This window comes from Saccostrea cucullata, unplaced genomic scaffold (assembly GCF_032062105.1).
Source record: "Saccostrea cucullata isolate Sc308-1 unplaced genomic scaffold, CSIRO_AGI_Scuc_v1 ctg8872, whole genome shotgun sequence".
Lineage (NCBI taxonomy): Eukaryota > Metazoa > Mollusca > Bivalvia > Ostreida > Ostreidae > Saccostrea > Saccostrea cuccullata.
This window is the reverse complement of record NW_026933792.1, coordinates 19,207-38,367: the sequence shown is the minus strand read 5'-3', so window position 1 is coordinate 38,367 and position 19,161 is coordinate 19,207. Positions and strand designations below refer to the sequence as shown.

Here is a 19,161-nt window from a genome sequence, read left to right as displayed (position 1 = left end):
ATTTCTAACGGCAAATAATTTTTATTTGGTCCAGCATGGTTTGTTAAACCTAATTCGAATACGCTTAATCCAAAAAAATATGCTGGCCTTCATGAAAATGGCGCTAAGTAGGCCAAAATGGCTATTCAAAATGGCGGACATCCAATTTTTCTAATTTTTCTCTGAATGTCGTTCAAAATGGAAAAGTAATGAGTGAATATCTAACTGAGTGTAATAAACTATTTTAAAAAAAATTGAACATGCTAACATTATTAGTTAAACGCAGAAAATTTAGTCGTTTCTACACTAAATTCGAATTTTCTCTGATTTATTTGTCTATTGTTTATATTTTGCTTTGTTCAGGATTTTACATTTGCACATATCCATACACTGCAGAATTGACTTTTAACTTACAGCTGCACCATCATTCAATTGTAGAATAGTCAGATGTAGGGGAAAAAATACAAAACTGCAGTGTATGGATATTTGCAAATGTAAAATCCTGGGTTATACTAATAATGTTAGCATTCTTTTATCATTTTATACTTGTATTACACTCAGTGAGATATTCACACATTACTTCTCCTTTTTGAACGATATTGGGAGAAAATAAGAAAAAAAAATCATGTCCACCATTTTGAATCGCCATTTTGACCTACTTAGCGCCATTTGCATGAAGGCCAGCATATTTTTTCGGATTCAGCATACCCGAAATAGGTTTAAAAACTATGCTGGACCAAATAATAATTATTTGCCGTAAGTGGTATCATTTTCTAAAAATTGTACCAGACTAACTACAGGTAAATAGAATTCATGTTTATTTTTTCAAAACATTTTTTTCATTATGGATGAGTATTCGGAAATGTTACTGCCATAAGTAATAAATATCATAGATAAAATAACTAAACGAAAACTGTGACATTTTGTCTAGAACCAATCAGATAGTGCGTTGTATTAGCATACAGTAAAACTCGGTTATAACGAAGTCTTTGGGACCTATAAAATCACTTTGCTATATCCGTAATTCGTTATAACAGTATAAGAAATTCATTAAATTTATATAGCTGGGGATCCAAAATGACTTCGCTATATCCGTAAATTCGCTATATCCGTGTTCGTACTAAACGAGTTTTATTGTATTATAATGAGGTATCAGATAGCGATATAAAAAAAAAAAACTATAGAAGGTAAAGAGGTGAAATTTACCCCGTCTATCAAATAGTATAATAAAGAAAGGTAGTGGCTACAATTTTTAGGAAATTTTAATGTCCGATGAGGAATTATATTCCCAAAATGTAAGACAAGAGTTTCCAAGGCAATTGATCACTCCGTTATTTCAGTTTGTTCATTAACATGTTCATAAACGTAAAAACTATTTTAAAAAATGTGGAAACTTCACTATGATTCATATTTCAATATGACTGTACCTCGATCTATATCGAGAAATTCAAATTATTATAAGCTCATGAAAAGATGTACACATTCGACGTTTATTTGCCCCCCCCCCCTTAAAAAAATCCTGTTCATGTGACTTCTTGCTCTCAATTTTCACACAAATACATAAAATAAAGGTAAAATTGCATATCTTGTGTCGATGTAAATTCAAACAAAAACTTTATGGTGTCTTTGAATAAAATTTCCATGCTAAATTGACAAAAAAGATACTCGTCTTCAATTAGCCATTCTCAAACTGTTTTCCCGTGGGTATTTATTTAAATTATTTTATTTTCCTCTTTATTATAATGTTGGTATTCTTTTATGGCAGAGATATACAATTATGACTCGCTAATACTGTACTCTCTAACTGTTAGGAATAATTTATATTTCACGTGAAAGGGACGCCATACATTTATCAATAAAAATACATAACACGGCATAATTTGTTTAATATCTTTTAACTTTTACATTTTGTGAATAGTGTACGAATTAGAAAATTAAGTATATGGAATACTTTAATGGATAATAAAGACAAACGACCTGAGCTAAAGGCTCAAGTGAGCTTTTCTGATCGAAATTTGCCCGTTGTCTGTTGTTGTCGTCGACGCCGTTGTCGTTGTTGTAAACTTTCATATTTTTATCTTCTTCTCAAGAACCACTGGACCAATTTCAACCAAACTTGCAATAAAGTATCCTTGGGTAAAGGGGATTAAAATTTGTTCAAATGAAGGGCCACACCCTTTTCCAAGGGGAGATAATTATGAATTAGAGAAAAATTAACAGCATTTTAAAAAAATCTACTTCTCAAGAACCACTTGGCCAGGAAAGATGAAACTCATGTGGAATCATTCTCAGGTAGTGTAGATTCAAGAATGTTCAAATTATGACCCCGGGGGGTAGGGTTGGGTCAAAATAACCAATCAAAGTTTTACATAGGAATATATTGGAAAAATCTTTAAAAATCTTTTTCTCCAGAACCACTGGGCGAGAAAAGATGAAACTCATGTGGAATCATCCTCAGGTAGTGTGGATTAAATTTGTTCAAATCATGACCCCCGGGGGTAGGGTGGTGCCAAAATGGCCGATCAAAGTTTAACATAGGTATATATAGAAAAAATATTTTAAAAAATCTTCTTTTCAAGAACCACTGGGCCAGGAAAGATGAAACTCATATGGAATCATACTCAGGTAGTGTAAATTCAAGTTTGTTCAAATCATGACCCCCGGGGGTAGGGTGGGGCCAATATGGTAGATCAAATTTTTACATAGGAATATATATATGAAAATCTTCTTCTCAAGAACCATTGAGACAGGAATGTTGAGACTCTTGTGGAATTATCCTCAGGTAGTGTAGATTCAAGTTTCTTCAAATCATGACCCCCTGAGATAGGTTGGGGCCAAAAGGCTTATAAATGTTTTAAATAGGAATATATAGGGAAACCTTTTAAAATCTTTTTTTCAAGTACCTCCAAGCCAAGCTTAGTGATATTTATAGGGAATCATCCTCAGGTATTGTAGATTTTAGTTTGTTCAAATCAAGACCCCCTGGGGGTTAAAATTCAAGCCCCCTCCTTCCCCTCAGTAAACTTTCAGTTCTGATCTGATATGTTTTTTTTTTCTAGCCAGTTGCTCAGGTAAGCGATATGGCCCCTGCGCCTCTTGTTAGAAATTATATTGAAAAACAAATAACGCCATTGTGTCCTCTTTGTTACACTAGCAGTGTTTGTGGTGTGATTTTAAACTTATTTGATAACCGTATGAATAAGGTTAAATAAATCCACAAGATACTGATGTATACAAGTAATAGTAACTGGCATAATGCGCCGATGCTTTATTCTTTAGTTTTTATAGAAAGTTGCACGTAATACCCGATTTCGTGGATTCAACGATACCCTAATATTGGGTATAATATGTAATTTCAAGGATAATACCCGATTTCAAGAATCCTCTCCGACCTGTTCAATATCAAACGCCCAGTTGTAAACAAAAAAGTCGTCTGATCAAATTTTAAGAGCTAAATTAAGGAAAAGAAGCGATATCTAGGTAAGATGTGTTTATTTTTCACACTAAAATAAAATAATTTATTAAAAATAATAGGTATTAGACCCATTAAAACCTAAATAAGCAAATCACAACGCTTGGTAGGGTCATCGGAAAGACACGGTATTGAACGCTAACAGGGCAGACGTTAACTTGAATACCAATACTGAAAAATCATTCATTTTTATAGTCGAAATTATTTATAAAAATTATGTAGAAATGTTTTAGCTATATAATAAAGGAGTTGTTGAACTTATATCGGCGAATATTGGCACTCATTGGCTGGCCAACTTATGCCAATATTCACTGATATAAGTTCAATATTCCTATATTACAAGGGGGAAATCTGGTGAAGAACAGCATGGCCAAAGTGACTCAGGTGAGCATTGTGGCGAATGGCCCTTTTGTTAACATTTCATCAGGGCCCTACTCGGTGGGCGTTTTATGATGATCAGTCTGTCCGTTGGACCCTCTAGCTGTCCATTCGTCCTTCTGTCCGTTTGCCCGTCCGAGATCTCTTGTCCAGAGCATATCTTCTCTCTCCTTGGTCCAATCTGGCTCATACTTCACCAACAGAGTGCCTTTAGGTAAAGGGTTTGTAGTGACCTTGAACAGTGTTTTTAGGTCTAAGGTTAAGGTCAAAACAGAATTATATAAAAAAAAAATTCTTGTGCAGGGCTTATCTTCTCTCCCCTTGGTCCAATGTGGCTCATACTTCACTCATAGAGTGTCATTTGTCAATGGATGTGCAATGTCCTTGAACGATGTTTTAGGTCAAGATCAAAAATACAGGTGTAGCCTATCTGTTGAAAATCTTTGTTCTATGTATAATTTTTTCCCTTTAGTCCAGTCAGCCTCACATTTTATTAATTAACTTAAAGTACTAAACACTTGTGATTGTCATTCCATATTTTAATAGAGGATATGCAACGATTTTTTTAAAGACATTTTTAAAAGTTATTTTGTTTTTATCATTTGTTCAGAGAGAAGTTACTTTTTGTCCCCTTTAGACTCAAAAATAAACTCTTCTCAGCTACCTTAAACTTTCATGTTCATTGATATAAGCGAGGCCCTTGGGATGGACACCATCTCAATGATATCTAGTGTTTTGCCTGACTACTTTACTCTTTCAATAACTTCCAGAAAAAAAATTATATTTTTTATTATATATTCAAATGAAATGTTATTGCTTCATATAAGTCAGGAAACATTTTTTTTTAATCTTGAATATGCTGAATTTGTTGAATCAATGTGAACCTGTTGAATTTATTAAGGTTATAAAAGATTTTTTTCTTCTTTAAGCAGGAACAAATGAAAAAGCTTGCCAACAAAGAAGAAAGAACTTCAAGTCCATGTATGTATCATAATGCCAATCTTTACTTCTAACTATATTGAAACAAGAAAACATTCATGTAACCATCAATTTTCGCCCGGGAAATATATAAAGTAAACAATGAAATTGAGTCTTGATCATCAAACCGCTTCGATATGTGTGAAAAGACATGCGTCTTATTGATGGCGACGATAGTTGCTAATATTTTGAAAACTGATAGTCGGATAAAAATCAAACCACAAAAAACGATACCATTTAAATCTTTAATTCCTCGAGTAAATGTTGGCTGCATAAAAAATGAATTGAATTTAGACACATGCATCACTTATATTCAAAGTGGACGTTCAAAGTTAAATTAATCTTGACTGAATTTTTTTTTGGAATTTATATCATTTATTGCGACTTAATACTTAAGGAATGACGCTTATTTCAAATTATGTTAGTGTACGATATAACATTAACTTGGAGCAGTTTTCGCTTCATAACCCGCGAAGCGGTTTATAAAAAAGAGTCAACTGCCCCAAGTTATGTTATATTGTATAACATAACTTGAAATAAGCTTCATTCCTTATAATTAATTTCAAAGTAAACAATGAGACAATTTTTTCACCCGCAAAAAGCTTCAAATATAGCATATTTTAAAAATAACGTCAAGCGGAGTAATACGTTTTAGAAGTAACTCAGTCATTGTGACGTAAGCAAGTTATGTTATACAAAATATTATGATGTCGTGCACAGAATTGGGGCTGATTTTGTAACGTCAAATTATATGTTTCTGACGTTATTGTATACGTCAAAAATTCACGTCGTAACAAATCAGACTAGACATTCAATTTTTGCTCCTGTTTTCTTAAAAAAGTCTTATTTTTTAATGTTTCTTTAAATACAAAATTTTATTTATTTGCACATTTTAAAAATTATATTTTATCTGTTAAAAGCTTTCCCAGTAAAGAATACAGCTCACATTGGTTTTATACGCTTGGTTAAATACCATAATACGCATATTTGTGTTGTAGTAACAAAACCGACTAGACATCAAAATCACTCTATTAATCGTCCCTACTGCTTGCTTATAATTTCTTAAAGAAACATTTTACGACTTCTTGATTTGCACATTTCATTTATTAACTTAGTTTTACAAAGAGAACCTGTCATAGTTATAAAAAAAATCTTTATCAAATATTCTATCTTTTCTTGTAATTTGTCAAGATTACGGCATATTACGGACCGCTTCCTATTTTACGAACAGTCAGAACAGTCTATAAATTAGAAATTTATTAATGAATGTTGTGTGACATCATCACAGGAAGTTATAGAAGCTTGATACACATTGCCAGAAAAAAAATCCATGTAGCCAAAACGATAAAATGACCAAAAGTTAACGCCCGTCGTTTACAGTGTTACAAGTTTCGCAATTTCAAACCCCAATACTATGCACGACGTCTATATGTTCCTCGGAATGATCCAGGCAATGCAATTGGTGATACTAGTGAAATTAAATTATTTATAATTAATTGCATTCTGATTATATTTTTGGTTTCTTTTATGTTTGGACACAATAGATAAATATGAAAACAAATATAATATACACGTATAATCATTAAAGTCCGAATTTTGAGTATATGGCTACAATTTTATTGGAATAATATTTACTGAATGAATGTGTAGTTGGTTCTAAAAACAAGTTTTTAACTCTAGTTGTCAGACACCAGAAGAACTTATCCGATAGTAATACATCCGTCATCCATCTGTTTGTCCATTTGTCTGTAAACAATTTTTCGAAATGCTACTCCTCCTACAGTTTTAGTTTGATTTCAGTATAACTTTGTACACAAGTAGACTACGCAAAGATAAATAATTCTGATTTAGGTTTTTGATTTCAACGAACGGTGTTGCCATTGTTAATATAAATAGAAATTTCTGTGAAATACATTGATGTTGAAATGCTACTCCTACAGTTTTGCCCTGATTTCAATATAACTTGGCACACAATTAGACTACACGTAGATACGTAGGAACATAATTCTGTGAATTGTTTTTTTTTTTTTTTTTTTGATTTCAATAAACAGTGTTGTCGTGTTTACTAAAAATAGTAATGTCTGTGAAATACTTAAAATACGCTATTCAAAATACAGTTTTATGTTTATTACAGTATATGTATTCTATGGCATGCAAGTATTGTACATTGAGATAAAAGATCATTTTTCTGTTTATTGCTGTTGTGAAGTTTAAAGTCCCAACTGCCACTTCTCTTTCGTTTGTTTAAAGTACAAACCATTTGACTTTTAGTTGTTTTTATTGATTTTAAGAAAATAATAATTTAATAAAAAAAAATTAGGTATATTTTAATTAAGTAAAATTATAAATATCGATTTGAGCAGGTCTTGACAATCCTAAAGAAGATCTTCTACAACACATGCGAACAGAAGTTACAACAGTAAGACATGCTAGAGGACTTGTGGTTGGATGTGGTGGAGCTGGGAAAACAACACCCCTCTACAGTCTTATTGGCAAAAGTGTCAAAGAAATAAAAGAAATAAAATCAACAAGAGGACTTCAAGTTTACGAACATATATTTACAGTGACAGATGGGTCTTTACTGGGTAAAAAATACTTTACTCACTATTTCAGTTAAATTCTAAAATGTTCTTACTAATTTAAGTTTAACTGGATGGTAGTTCAGATATTCATGGAATAGTTACTAAGGCTGCATTTTCGGTGTAAATACAATTTTCTGGGGTTTATTACATCACCTGAGCCATAGTCTTCCAATGATGTATTCCGGTGAGCTTTACATAAAAGATAACACAGATTCAGACACATATGTTTCATATTTGGATATTTTACTTGAAAAAGATGTTGATGGAAATCTAACTACCATGTTCTCTGACAGTGGCAGATCCAGAAAACTTGAAAAGGGAGGGCGACCAGTTTGCCTTCAGGATAGGGGTCTTCAGCCACATGAAAATACCCATTGATTTATCAAATTTTGTGTATTTTTTAGACACAGGGGATGGGGACTGGGTCCCCAATTAAAACCTCCGAGGCTCAAGTGAGCTTTTTAGCTCATCTGAGCCACAGGCTCAAGTGAGCTTTTCTGATGATATTTTGTCCGTCGTCTGTCCGTCTGTCTAGCTGTCTGACCGTCTGTCCGTCTGTCCGTCTGTAAACTTTTCACATTTTCGACTTCAACCAAACTTGGTACAAAGCATCCTTGGGTGAAGGGGGAATTAAATTGTTAAAATGAAGGGTTAAGTCCCCTAACAAGGGGATATAATCAAGAAAAGACAAAAATAGGGTGTGTCACTAAAAATCTTTTTCTTAAGAACCACTGGGCCAGGAAAGCTGAAACTTATGTGGAAGCATCCTGGGGTAGTGTAGATATTAAATTGTTAAAATCATGACCCCCGGGGGTAAGGCGGGACCACAATAGGGAATCCAAATTTTTACATAGAAATATATGTATATAGAACTAATCTTTAAAAATATTCCTCTCAGGAACCACAGGGCCAGGAAAGCTGAAACTTATGTGGAAGCATCCTTAGGTAGTGTAAATATTTAATTGTTAAAGTCATGACTGCCCGGGGGTAGGGTGGGGCACATTAGGGAATCCAAAATTTACATAGAAATACAAAGTACAAATCTTTAAAAATCTTCTTCTCAAGAACCACTGGGCCTGGAAACTGAAACTTATGTGGAAGCATCTTCGGATAGTGTAGATATTAGATTGTATAGGTATAGCAAGAGGGGAAATCTGGTAAAGAAATGCATCACCCAAGTAACTCAGGTGAGCGATGTAGCCAAATTGGGCCTCTTATTTGATTACATTTTGTCCGCTGTCTGTCCAACCAGCTGTAAGTCTGTCTGTTTGTTAACTTTTCACATGTTTGACTTCTACCCACTGGGCCAATTTTAACCAAACTTGATAAAAAGTATTTTTGGTTTGAATTGAAGTTTGAAAATGTTAAAATAAAGGACCAAGTCCCTTCACAAGAGGAGATAATCAAGAAAAGACAAAAGTAGAGTGGAGTCTTTAAATTATTTCCAAGAACCAGTAGACCAGAAAAGCTGAAATTTACGTGGAAGCTTGCTTGGGTTCTGTAGATTCTATATTGTTCAAATCATGACCCCGGCGTAGGGCGCGGCCAAAATACGGAATCAAAGTTTTAAATAGAAATATAACTTTATCACCTGCATACGGAGTATATATATCTCAGTTGATTCGATACCCAAGAGCATGCTCTACGTAGGAACGATTTCTTGAATGAGGTAAATTATTGTCAACTTGATGAATCAAGAATATCAGCAGTCTTGTTTAAAATCATCATTTCGTACTTGTTATGGTCGATACAATGACCTTGTCAGCAAATACAATTTATCATTGACTAGAGTCAAATGCTGACTGACGTTTTTCATAGCAATTGTTAGTCCATTAATTATACACTGAATGGACGACAGATTTTTTTCTCGTTATTTCCTGATCACGACAACGAGCACACGGCGTATGTGACCCGTTGACAGGGGATGCTCACCCCTCCATGGAACCAGATCCCACCTGTGAATGTTTGGGGTCCGTGTTTGCTCAGCTCTTCTTTGTATTGTTTGATGGACTTTGAGAATTATGTTCGTTATTCCATATTGTTCTATAATCCTTTTATTTCTTTGTAGCTACAGAGAATCTTGAACGAAAATTCTTGGTCAGAGTTCCAAGATCTTTGCTTGCAAAGAAAAATGTCAATTATAATGAAGATGCTGATAGAATAGAAGAAGACAACACAGGCGATCTTTCTGATCAAAAAGAAAGGACAACACAGACAATAATTGTAAACTGCATGACACAGACGATATATGTGAGGAGAATACTGAAAACATAGGGCCGGAAGAAAGCAGCATTAACCTCACCTCTGATGTCAAGGTAGAGGATCACAGTACTACAGCTTCACACACTACAGCCAAAGACACAGTTGCTGAAACACTCTCCCCGGAAGTAATCAAGAAGATATTGGATGCACAGGAGAACGAGATAAGTGTACTACAGCTTCAGACACTACAGCCAAAGACACAGTTGCTGAAACACTCTCCCCGGAAATAATCAAGAAGATATTAGATGCACAGGAGAACGAGATAAGTGTCAGTATGATTGATTTCGCTGGACAATTCGCATATTACGCATGTCACCAAATTTACATGAGATCATCGGCTTTTTACATATTGGTAATGGACATGACAAAGAGCTTTGAAGAAGTTGTCTTCGGTGAAGAAGAAGAAGACCAGAAGGGTTCTGTTTTTTCTACTTGGAAATACAAAGGTAGTCTTCTAAGTCAAATGCTTAAAGAGATAATTAGTTAAAAGTTAAGGAATTAAAATTCGTGCGATGTTCAGTTTGCATCAACTTTACAGAAAATGGAGCACTTCTCAAGAATCTCTATTTTTAGGTCACTTAAAAAATTCAGGTGACTCATTGCTATCTGTTTTCGTGTTCGTCATCATGCGTTGTGCGTACACATTTAATTATTTCCAGGTTCTTCTCTGAAACCACTGAATCAATTTCAAATAATTTGGCACAAAGCATCTATGGGTGAAGGGAGACACAAATTGTGAATTTCATGATCCCTGCCCCCTGGGACCTAAGTGGTGGGGTCAAATTAAAACCCCTAAAATTTAATCAATCTTTAAAAATCTTCTTCTTTACTCCTGGACATCAAGCAGTCAAACTGTTTGCATGATTGTAATCAGCATTGAGTTCTCTACCAAATTTGTGAAATTCATGGCCCTGGGATCAGGGGTTCCAGTGCTAGGGCGGAGTTACATGTAAATAAGTATAAAGTTAAAATGCATTATTTTTATTGAAAATCTTCTTTTATGCTCCTGGGTATTAAATAAACTAACTTAGTGCATGCTTATGATCAGCAAAGGTGCTTCTACCAAAATTATGGCCCCAGGGTTCTGGGGTTATGGTGGGGTTTTAAAGATTAAATAGTGAAAATGCTCGAATTCTTTGAAAACCTTCTTCTCTGCTCCTGGGTATCAAATAAACTAAGTGCATAGTTATGATTAGCAAGAGTGCCTCTACCAAAATTGTGAATTTAATGCCCCCAGGGTCAGGGGTTCTGGTGTTAGGGCGGATCTCTAATGGTTATATATTGAAAATACATTAAATCTTTGAAAATCTTCTTCTCTTCCTGTGTATTAAGCAGATGAACTACCTATATAGTTATGAGGAGCAAGGGCCCTAATCTTCCAGAATTGTAAATTTCAAGGCCCCAGGTTCAGGGGTACCAAAGAAGGGGCTGTACTTATGTACTGAAAATGAATGAATTGTTTGAAATCTGCTCCTTGGAATAATGAAATATTTTTTTTTCCAAAGGCAAGGGTGCCTTTTCAAAAATTGTGCAATGTGTGGATCAAAGCATAAAGGTCAGGGGTTCATGTAAGGCAGGGGCACTACTGATTTTTGTTGATTATTATTGATAAGTTGAAATGCATTTTTGTTCCCCAACTCTGCCTATGGGTATAGTTATTATGATCAATGATACCTCTTTCAAAATGTTGAATCCCATAGCACCTGGCTTAAAACATGACTAAAAAAAAAATCAATGAAATGTTTTTGCATGATGCTCAGGTGACCCATAAGGCCCATGTATATTTTTGTTTTTTCTGTTTTTACTTTTTTATACACGTCTTTTGACGGGACTCATTATGTTAAAGATTTCTTGTCCGTCTGTCTCTCTTCATTTGTCTGTTAGCTTTTCCCGTGTCCAACTCATAAAATTCATACTTTTAGACCTAGAGGTATCAATCTTTGTCAGCTGATACATCTTGGGTATGTCTTACACAAAAAGTAGGTCGCTTTGACCCAAAGAAAATAAAATCATTGGATATTTTATGTTTTAAAAACATTTAGCATTGAAAGTGTAGTTCAATTTATCTCTTCGGAGTCAAAGATAATTGTAGAAAGACTAGCTCTCTCAATCATTTCTTTAGAGCATCTCTAACCAAGGAGTCTTATCTATATCCTTTGGGAATTACACAGAACTGTTTGTCAGTTTATAGCATATATCATATGATGGCCAGTCTTTTTTTCAAAATTAATTTGGCATTGAATAAGCTGTGAAGACTAATCTGATATTGATTAATTTGATAGAAATTTGACAAGGTATAACACAACCAGTTTTATAAAAAAAGAATAGAAAATCTATCAATGATGTAATATTTCTTATAATTAATCCCTACACCACAAGGGATGGACAAACAAATATTTCAAGGGATGGATAAATTAAAGAAATCTTGACATTATTTTCTTGCACTGTAAATTGTTTAAGATAATTTGATTGGCGTGTCATGTCCGTCTTCCGATCGTCGATCTCCATTCATTCGTCTTTCCATCCATCAACTAAGTGTTTAGCTCATTTTGAAGGAAATTAATTCAAGATATTTTTCACCTTGAAATTCTGGTACACCTTGGTGAATTCTTTTCAACTGCATAAACATTTTGAAACTGGATCTTTCATTTGTCTGATCACTCACCTATTAAAATAAATAACTTTTAAAAAATTTTGAAATATACATCCAATCATAAAAAACATAACACCTTGTGAAGATTATAAACGGGATATAACTTTGTACCCCCAAATAGTGAAGACATCTTTTACTTTGCTAAATCACTTATTTAACTGTTGAATGTTCACCCTATTACCGGAAGTTGTCTGTTATCCCTCTTAACAGAAATAAAAAATAAGAGCATGTTTAATGAAATTATTGGATTTTTAAGATTTGTTCCTGTTAATCGTAATTCATATACTAATATTCGCGGTAAAATCTCTCTTTATTTTTTCGGATGTGATGCTTATACATACTTCCTGAAACTGAAAGCATGCATAAATAAAGAAAAGGAGAACTGCATATTTAAATATACACTACATAACTGATTTGTCAAAGTTAAAGAGGGTCCTTCAGATGAGACTTTTAAAAAACCGAGGCAGGCTTTGGCACGATAAAACTCATTCACTGCTCAATGGTCCTGAGTGCCAAGTAAAGATCAAAATTTGAAGCCCTTCACCGACATACGGTGACGTGTCAATTTGAGAGAAAATTCTGGAGAGGGACGTTAAACAATATACAATAAACGAATTAATCAAAGTTAAGGATGTCCTATTTTTTTGTACATAGTTGTATCCCATATAGATTTTTCACCTTAAAATTATGATGTTACCTTTCTTTTGAGTCTGAGTATAAATGAAAAAATTGACATCAATTCCTGAAGAACAAGCGACACATTTTTAAAATCGTACTTTTTTTCCATTCATACTTCCACTCTATATATCATATTTAACTTGAACTTTTTTAATATACTCTTTTCTAATAAACGTGATGACTTCAATTTTCCACCGTAAAGTTCTCTTATTCATAAAACTATATATCTTTATCAAAAGCATGTTGGGGTTATGTCTCCCAGTTTATTCGATACGCAAGAGCATGTTCTTTTTGTAAACATTATTTTTCAAGCAAAGTTACATTTTAAAAATACATTGTAGTTGTCTTCCTTAAATATTGTTTTATTTCATATACGTTTTTAACGGTGGGCGAAATATAATCCGGGAAATATTTGATCTCTTAAGTCTAGATCTCAGAAATTAATGTTTAATTTATATCTATTTTACTAATTAAATATAAAAAGAGAAAACATTTTACGAAAAAATATACCGGTAAGTAATGTTTAATTTTTTTCATTGCATTTTTGATAGAGTATGTAGAATTCTGGCTGAATTCTATTAAATCATTTGGCGGCCCTGAAGCACCTGTCCTTATTGTTGCTACGCACACAGATGGCAAAACAGAAGATGTACGAGTGTATTTATGCATATTTATCATCATTAGTAACAATGATAATTTCCGATGTCTCCAAACAATTTTCATTTTAGTTTATAAAAGAAGACAACGAAATTAAGATCAGATGTAAAATTCTGATGGATAATTAAGGAATCACGTATGATAATATTTATGAAGTAACCATTATGATTTATGGTAAAGATATCATATATGCAAAATTTTGAAGAAAACATTCATTCTTTTTGTTTAATAATTAGGCTCATGTCTTTAATAAACACAGCTCCGCCTTTATCAGCTTTTATAATGCAAGTGTACTAAATTTCTTCGAAATGATCTCAAAACTTTCATTTCTATTTTAGGTATTATTTCTTCTTCTTTTAGAGTTTAAAATATATTCATTTTCAAATCATTAATAATGTTGTCTTATGTAAATTTCTCTTCATATCATTTTTTTCCAGACTTAGAAAGGGTTTAGGACTTTTTAGCTCACCTGAGCAGAAGGCTCAAGTGAGCTTTTCTGATCAAAATTTGTCCGTTATCTGTCGTCGTTGGTTTCGTTGTTGTCGTTGTCGTTAAATTTTCACATTTGAGACTTCTTTCAAGGGCCAATTTCAACCAAACTTGACAAAAAGTATCCTTAGGTGAAGGGGATTCAAGTTTGTTCAAATGAAGGGCCACGCCCTTATACAAGGGGAGATAAGTAAGAAATAGTGAAAATTTGATGGTATGATTTAAAAATCTTCTTCTCAAGAACGACTGTGCCTGGAAAGATGAAACTTATAGGGAAGCATCCTCAGGTAGTGTAAATTCAAGTTTGTTCAAATCATGACCCCTGCGGGTAGGGTGAGGCCAAAATGGCCGATCAAAGTTTTACATAGGAATATATAGAAAAAAATTCTTCTCACGATCTATAGGCACAGGGAAGATGAAACTCGTGTGGAATCATCCTCAGGTTGTGTACATTCAAGTTTGTTCAAATCATGACCCCTTGGGCTAGGGTGGGGCCATAATGGCCGATCAATGTTTTATATAGGAATATATAAGAACAATCTTTAAAAATCTTCTTCACAAGAACCCCTAGGCCAGGAAAGTTGAAACTCATGTGGAATCATCCTCAGGTAGTGTAGATTCAAGTTTTTTCAAATCATGACCCCGGGGCTAGGGTGGGGCCATAATGGTCGTTAAAAGTTTTACATAGGAATATTTAGGGAAACCTTTTAAAATCTCCCTATCAAGTACTTCAAAGCCATGATTAGTAATATTTATATGGAATCATCCCCAGGTAGTGTAGATTCTAGTTCGTTCAAATCATGATCCCATGGGGGTTAAAATTCAAGCCCCCCTCCCCCACAATGTTACTAAACTTTCAGTTCTGATCTGATATGTGTTTTTTCTTAGCTGATGTGCTCAGGTGAGCGCTGTGGCCCCTGGGCCTCTTGTTATGATTTTATTCAAATTGATACAGATGATAAAGATACAAATGGGAGAAGGAAATGTTAATTAAATATTATAACTTTTTAATAATAATAAAATTAATAATAATATTAAATTCTAATCAATTTAGGATATAGATGATTATTTCGTATGTCTATGGCGGTCCTTACCAGAGGTCGACAAAACATGGCTGTCCAATCATCGCAGTGAAGAAAACGAATATGCATTTGAACTTATAAACATAAATGAAGGCGAAAGAACGCAAAAGTTACAGTTGCTGAAGAACGCCCTTGTTGAAGTAGTGTCAAATAAACTGGACACAAAAATTCCAGTTCGCTCATCTTGGGCCTTACTAGAACACCTCTTACGAGAGTCTGGAAAACCAATCATATCTTATGAGGAAATTCAGGAAATGAATAGAAAAGTTCCTGAGCAATATCGTCTAGAGAGCGAAGAAGAAATAACGAATTTTTTAACATTCTTTCATGATCATGGAATACTATTGTATTTTCATGGTGAAGCGACTCGCACACACGCAATTCTCGGTTTACAATGGTTTTCTGATGCATTCTCTAGGCTTATAGCGGATAAAAAGCATATCAACAGAGACTGCAAGAGACAACATATTACAGAATGGGAAAATTTCAACAAGACGGGAGAACTAAACAGTAAGTTGGTCGAAGCTCTCTGGAAAGATGAAAAAGTGGACTCAACAAATGCGCCATCGTACATAGAGTACAAAACGGAACTAATGAGTTATATGGAGAGACTCCGAATGTTGGTCAGTATTGGTGAAATAGGTAAAGGCCAGTCTTGGTATGTGCCTTGTATGAACAAAAAGCCGTTTACAAAAGACATCATTAAAGCAAAAGCATGTTCCTCAATTCTGTGTTTTCGATACACATCATTTGCCATATTTGTGTTTTATAGGCTCGTAGCTTATTGCGTGAGTTCTCTCAAATGGAAAGTTGTACCGGACAAAACCGATAGATGTCTTTTTCAAACAGCAGCAGTTTTTAAATACAAAAACCACACTGTTTTACTCGGTATTTGTGATAAAGACATCCAGTTGCAAGTCAACGCTTTGGACATAAGAACTGAAGTCTCCTGTGAAATAGGTCGTTTAATCGACATGGGCCTACATGAACTCACTCAAACATTTGAAAACACAAATTTGACTTTCCAGAGAGGATACAAATGCCAAAAAATATTTTGTGACCAAAATGATACGTCGTTTACATTAGTAGAGGACCTTTGTCAATTAGGACTTGAAAACATCGAGTGTTCCTGCTGTCCAATTGGAGAAAACCACCAAATAAATGTACAAGAAACTAGGAGATTCTGGGAACAGGTAATTTATATAAATATGTCTCTACTTCCATTAGCCTATATGTTTTAAAGTTGCTGAGTAAGCTAGGAGTTCATCCTTACGTGGTGGGTTCCAATCTCAACTTGGGACGTGAACATTGGTCCTTTGGTTGAGACCATCTAAACCAAGGTCCTTTGTTGCAATAGTTGTTGGCATAAAAAATAATCCCATACTGCTCAATGACCTTGACTGCCAAGCATAGGTTTATATCTGCAGTATTGCAGTCTTCTACTTAAAAATGTTAATCTATATCAAGAAATATTACTTATTTCCTATGTCTTTTCGGTTTTAAGCGAGATGTTGCAATATATGTCTACGCGATAACCTCCCCCTTCCTTTCACACACAGACGCACTTCTACCATGATCAAAGCGAGACCGAAAACAGGAGGAGAAACGTAGTAGAGTATTCATAAGTGTATTATAATCGCGGTAGGGTCTTTTTTAGACATGTTAAAAATTATAGCTTAATTGGGATGATCGTCGTAAAATTGCAGCTCTGTATGAGCAGGGGATGTGATCAGCTATGGAAACAATTAAAATCCATACACGGAATGTCAATCTGTATAGTGAGGGTATATTGAAATTGCAGGAGTTAATGATTAAAAATGCTAGTCCATCAATTCTTTTAAAGCTACTATTACTTGAATACTTTTGTCCTTGATACGTGTATGAAATTTCAAGCATCATCTACAAAAATGGTCTCTTTTCAAGCATGTTCCTGTTTGCGTACATGTTTAGCTCACCTCCACGAAGTTTGGGAAGCTTATGTAATACCGTCGGTGTCGGCGTCGGGTTAAAGTTTTTTGGAGCAGTTTTTTCAAGTAATTCTATGTCCTATATTGATTAGACATGCATGGAAGATGATTCTTGTGTGTTTCATTTTACCAGTCAATATGGTTGCTGCTATTTCAGCAAAGAAATGATCAGGGTAATGTTTTTGGAGAAAGTCAACATTTTTTGGTGCAGTTTTTGGTGTAGTTTTCATTTCCAAGTAAATTTAATACCTATGTTGACCAATCTTGCACGAAAGATACATCTAAGAATGCATTCTACCAGGCTTGCTTCAGATGCAGAATCTGACCTTCATTTTCCGGATGTTTGAACAGGTTAATGTTTTTGGTGCTGGTCTCATTTCCAAGAAGGATATTTCAAAGTTCACAAAACAATACAAATAAGAGCAGAGAAAACACAGACCTCCGAAATATCAGAGTTGGGATCAATTGCCATGGAAAAGTGAGCATCCCTGCTGACCGGTCACGACTGCTGTGTGCTTATTGTCATGATCAGGAAATAACGGAAAATCCGTCATCAAGTCAAGTATATAAATACTGGACTAACAATTAGTATGACAAACGTCACCATTTGACTCACTGAAAAAAGAAGCTTTAAGCCCTATAAAGACCAAACTTTTATGGTTGATACATCTAAGAAAGCATACAACCAGGCTTGCTTCGGATGCTGGATCGAATTAAATTTTCCGGATGAGTGAACAGGTTAAAAGTTTTGGTGCAGATTTCATTTCCAAGTTTATATGAGCCCTATGTTGACTGAACTTGCATTGATGATACATCTAAGGATGCACACAGCTGGGTTTGATACGGATGCTGAATTTGACCTACATTTTTTGGTTGAATGAACAGGTTAAATTATTGACGTAGGTTTCATTTCAATGTAATAATGAGCCCTTTAATGACCAAACTTGCTTGTATGATACACATAAGGATGCATACTACAAGGCTTGCTTCGGATGCTGAATCTGACCTATATTATCCGGATGAGTGAAAAAGATAAGTTTCTATGCAGGTTTCATCTCAAAGTAACTATGAATCCTATGCTAAGCAAACTTGCATGGATGACACATCTAAGGAAGCACAATAATAGACGTGTTTCAGATGCTGAAAACTCTCAAACTTGCTTCAGATGCTAGATTTGAATTACATTTTCTTGATTGGCGACTACTGAGTATATTGAAGTTTTTCAATAGGTCTGTTTCAAAGTTACTGCAAGCCCTATCAGATCAAAGCTGTATAAATTTTGGATGTACACTTTTTAGAATATTGGTTAATAGCCTTAGAGATAGCATTCGTTGAGATGACCATTTAACGCTTTACATAAATTAGTACTGACCGTTGTTAGAATACAAAGAATGGCAAATATTGTCTTCTTCCACCTACAATGCGCTTCCTTTAGTCATAAGTGACAAGTTTTTATGTTTGTTGGTTGACATTTTTTTGCATATTACTTTATTTGTATTTTAAGCCTTTGTAAAAAATGATTGATTGAAATTCTACGTTTTCGTCCTCATGTCTCAGTTCTGTTACGACAACCTGTCGTACATGTAAGCATCATTTTGATGTTTGACCATCACACTTCATATAAGTGATATTTAAATAATCAAATATTACAATTAGATTAAAATATTTGATTGATGATCATTATCATTTTTAGAATCCTAAAGAGACTGACAGTTTCCCAACTGTATCGCAGTCCCCTCTGGAAAGGACTGACTGGAGAGGTAAAGCAACTAATTTTTTTCTTCGTAATAATTTATATTCTACATTAAAATTGTGTTAAAATTGAGTTCAACATTTAAAAATTTATTTATTATAACACTTATAAAGACCATTGAAGTTAATCTGTCCATAAACGACACTAAGCAAGTTGCACGCATAGATTTCTTGAATAATGGCTATTCGATCCGTAATGCGCAAAGTGACGCTAATGCGGGTTATGTAGTTT

At 34.2% G+C, this 19,161-nt stretch overlaps 1 protein-coding gene across 1 annotated transcript; it reads left to right on the top strand.

Moving 5' to 3' along the window:
- Window positions 1–9,824: 9,824 nt before the first annotated feature.
- LOC134239376 (uncharacterized) lies at window positions 9,825–18,937 on the top strand (the record flags this gene model as incomplete). The annotated part of the gene is made up of 4 exons (XM_062721553.1): window positions 9,825–10,097; window positions 13,534–13,631; window positions 15,183–16,403; window positions 18,871–18,937. Coding segments are annotated over exons 1-4 (1,558 nt in total), but the record flags the coding sequence as incomplete, so codon positions are not given.
- Window positions 18,938–19,161: the final 224 nt, after the last annotated feature.